The 2,772-nt window shown below is 35.6% G+C and overlaps 1 protein-coding gene across 1 annotated transcript in view; it reads right to left on the bottom strand.

The window, feature by feature from the left end:
• LOAG_17760 (thyroid hormone receptor interactor 12) overlaps window positions 1-2,772 on the bottom strand; it is a 15,211-nt gene that overhangs the window by 3,854 nt on the left and 8,585 nt on the right. Inside the window, exons 18-25 of the mRNA XM_020450420.1 lie at window positions 2,490-2,591; window positions 2,111-2,209; window positions 1,866-1,934; window positions 1,580-1,702; window positions 1,415-1,507; window positions 995-1,220; window positions 371-563; window positions 91-201 (exon numbers count right to left, since the gene is read on the bottom strand). Coding sequence (XP_020305900.1) covers window positions 91-201; window positions 371-563; window positions 995-1,220; window positions 1,415-1,507; window positions 1,580-1,702; window positions 1,866-1,934; window positions 2,111-2,209; window positions 2,490-2,591 — 1,016 coding nt within the window. The remainder of the gene's footprint in view (window positions 1-90; window positions 202-370; window positions 564-994; window positions 1,221-1,414; window positions 1,508-1,579; window positions 1,703-1,865; window positions 1,935-2,110; window positions 2,210-2,489; window positions 2,592-2,772) is intronic.

Genomic DNA, 2,772 nt, shown 5'->3' with positions numbered 1-2,772 from the left:
AAGTTCGCCCAAGAAATTCCATCTGACACGTTATGATTGGCAAAAGCCGTTCTCATTATTAAATAACAAGAAACAAGGCTGATAACTTACACTGCTTTGATTAAATCACCAGTCCACTGGGGTATTTGCTGAGTTGCAACGGACAAGAAATCAGATAGCTGACGTCCCATTTTCGCATTAAGCTTCGATGAATGAAAAGCTCTAGAAAGAATATTCAGTCTAAATTGTAGATCTTATTCAGTTGTCTTTAGATCTGAACAAAATATTGCACTCTACTTTTATTCTCTCATTCCTCCTGAATAGATCTACACACTTCTCCTCTCCCAACTGCAGGTGTGCCATTCGCTATTTGCATATAACAAAACATTACGTGTTCGGCAGAAGTGGTGCATGACTGGTAGGCGGTACATCCTCATCCTCAAATAGTTTCCACCAAAAACGATTAAGTGCGTAAAGGCATCGAAGAAGCAAAAGAGAAGGCACACAAGGATCATCTATATCGACCGGTAGCTTATTTGTCAAATATGAATCCAGAGGACATCCGCTAACCGGAACTTCTCCATCTGAATCACTCATAATAATGTAACGCAGCAACCAACAAATTCACAGTGGAAACTTTTAAATTACAAGGAAAATAAAAATGATGCTTAAAATTCCACATCAAATTTGACATTACTACTACCTAAGGAAAACGATGAAAATCAAAATTTTCTTTTTAGAAGAAAAAGAAATTAAATGCGTAAAAGCATCAAAGTAAGGAAGAGATTTTAAGCTGCGGCAAAAAAAAAAACAAACTACCAATTAACAGGCTACAACCAAACCATTCGTGCCGTCAAGCCTAATCATAAACTCTTTGCAGAAAAATCATTTGTATATAAGTATTGCCAGAAGAAGATTAAACTACATTAATATTTTCACTTGTTTATTCATTATTCGATTAAGCGATCAAAATTTAATTTGAAATTAAATATAATAAAAAAATATAGACCCTAACCGATCCAAAGTTTTTCGTCGATCTTTGACCGTTTTTCTCGTTTTTCGTACTTCCCAGGAGGTGATTTGGTTGTGGATGTTGCCACTGCTGGTTCTTCGGATGCTTCAGATGATGCCGGTGCAGCAGCCCGGTAGTAAAGGGTATGCGTATTCACCCATATACCCGTTGCAACCGCGAAGTGATCCGCGTTATCACCCAAATTTACCTGCCCAAATTGTCTTAGTGCCTGTAAAAAGGTAAGTAAATCCAGTTTCGTTGGAGAAGCTTCACGTATATATAGCTATCGACAGTGCCAGATAAGCATAATTGTTTCACACCGACCTGACAGATAAGGAAATCTAAAAAAAAAAGCAAAAAAAGAAGAAAAGAAACTTGCCAAAGTTCTGCAATAAAGTTAAAAAAAAAATGTATGAAACATACCTGTAAAATGGACATGTGTCCCGGAACTTTTTCATCATTTATCAAGATTTCTATACGACCGGGCTGAGAATTTCCACCTGATACCGACCCCTCCTACAATTCAATTCCAAATTAAACTTAATCTTTAAAATAATACCAAATATTCGTGCTCTGATGATAACTTACAGAAGGCATTTCGTCATCATCGCTTCCATCTTCATCGCCAGATGAATCTTCCGCACGCACGTAACCGATCCCACGATCCAACAAATATCTTTCAATAGCCGAAATTGAAGTGAACGGATCCACCTGCACACGAAAATCTTCATCCCCAACAATACAGTTATCAAGTCATTCAATGAAACATGTTTCCAACGGTTACACCATCACCAACCGCCCATAATTATTTATCTCAGAGATCAATCCATCCAGATCCTGTCATTAGTGGTTATTTTCATTCTAATAAAAATACCTTTATAGAGCCATGTCCATGCCTCCATTCCTTTAAATCCCTGCAGGTTGGATGTCGCTTCAAATTACACTGAAATAAATAAGAAAGAGAACATATTTACTTTCCAGAAGAACATATTCAGAAAGAGAACATATTTACTTACTTTACTTTCCAAACATCCGGATTTTCATACAATTCGAAAACTGCTTCAAAATTTAAAAAAAAAAAAAAGCATAGCAGATATCAGCTTGACAGTAAAAACATACACGAATTTGATGAGTTTGAAAAAAACGTAATGCTTGTGAACCGCGTAAAGCCCCTCCCGAACTACCCGTTACGATTCCACCCATATCAGTAACTTTCACCTGAAAAAAAAGAAAGTGCTCGTGTCAACCTAACCAGATAAATGATGCCATGAAATCAAGTAAAAGATTCATATTCATTAAAAATTTAAATATTCAGCTAAATTGTTAACCATCAATTAAATTGTTAGTCATAATTGAAACTTTAATTGAATGTCTTTAACTGAATTTATGTACTAACAGATCTACTTTCCAGCTTGAATTTCAACCATCTAATCATCATTGCAGGTGAAAATAAACCTACTATTCCACCATAATTTAAATTATAAGGAAAAAAAATCACCTGGAACTGTTCATGCTGCGCCACTGATGCAAGCAACTTCGTCACAAGAGTTTCGAAAGCTGCCCAACAATCTGATTCATCCGCTGGTCTCAAATTATCCGGCTAAAAAAGTCTTGAAAATATATTTTCTCCTTGTGAAGAATATCAATAAATGTTTGTAATTTTTTAAAGCATTAACAAATATAGTTTCTCTGGATCAGTTTAGCCCGTGGAATGCCCGCAGACATAATCCCCCTCTACATACACATGTAATATATATATATATATATATATATATATATAT

Source organism: Loa loa (assembly GCF_000183805.2).
Source record: "Loa loa unplaced genomic scaffold supercont3.125, whole genome shotgun sequence".
Lineage (NCBI taxonomy): Eukaryota > Metazoa > Nematoda > Chromadorea > Rhabditida > Onchocercidae > Loa > Loa loa.
Note: the sequence above shows the minus strand (reverse complement) of the source record. Positions and strands in the feature narration are given on the sequence as shown.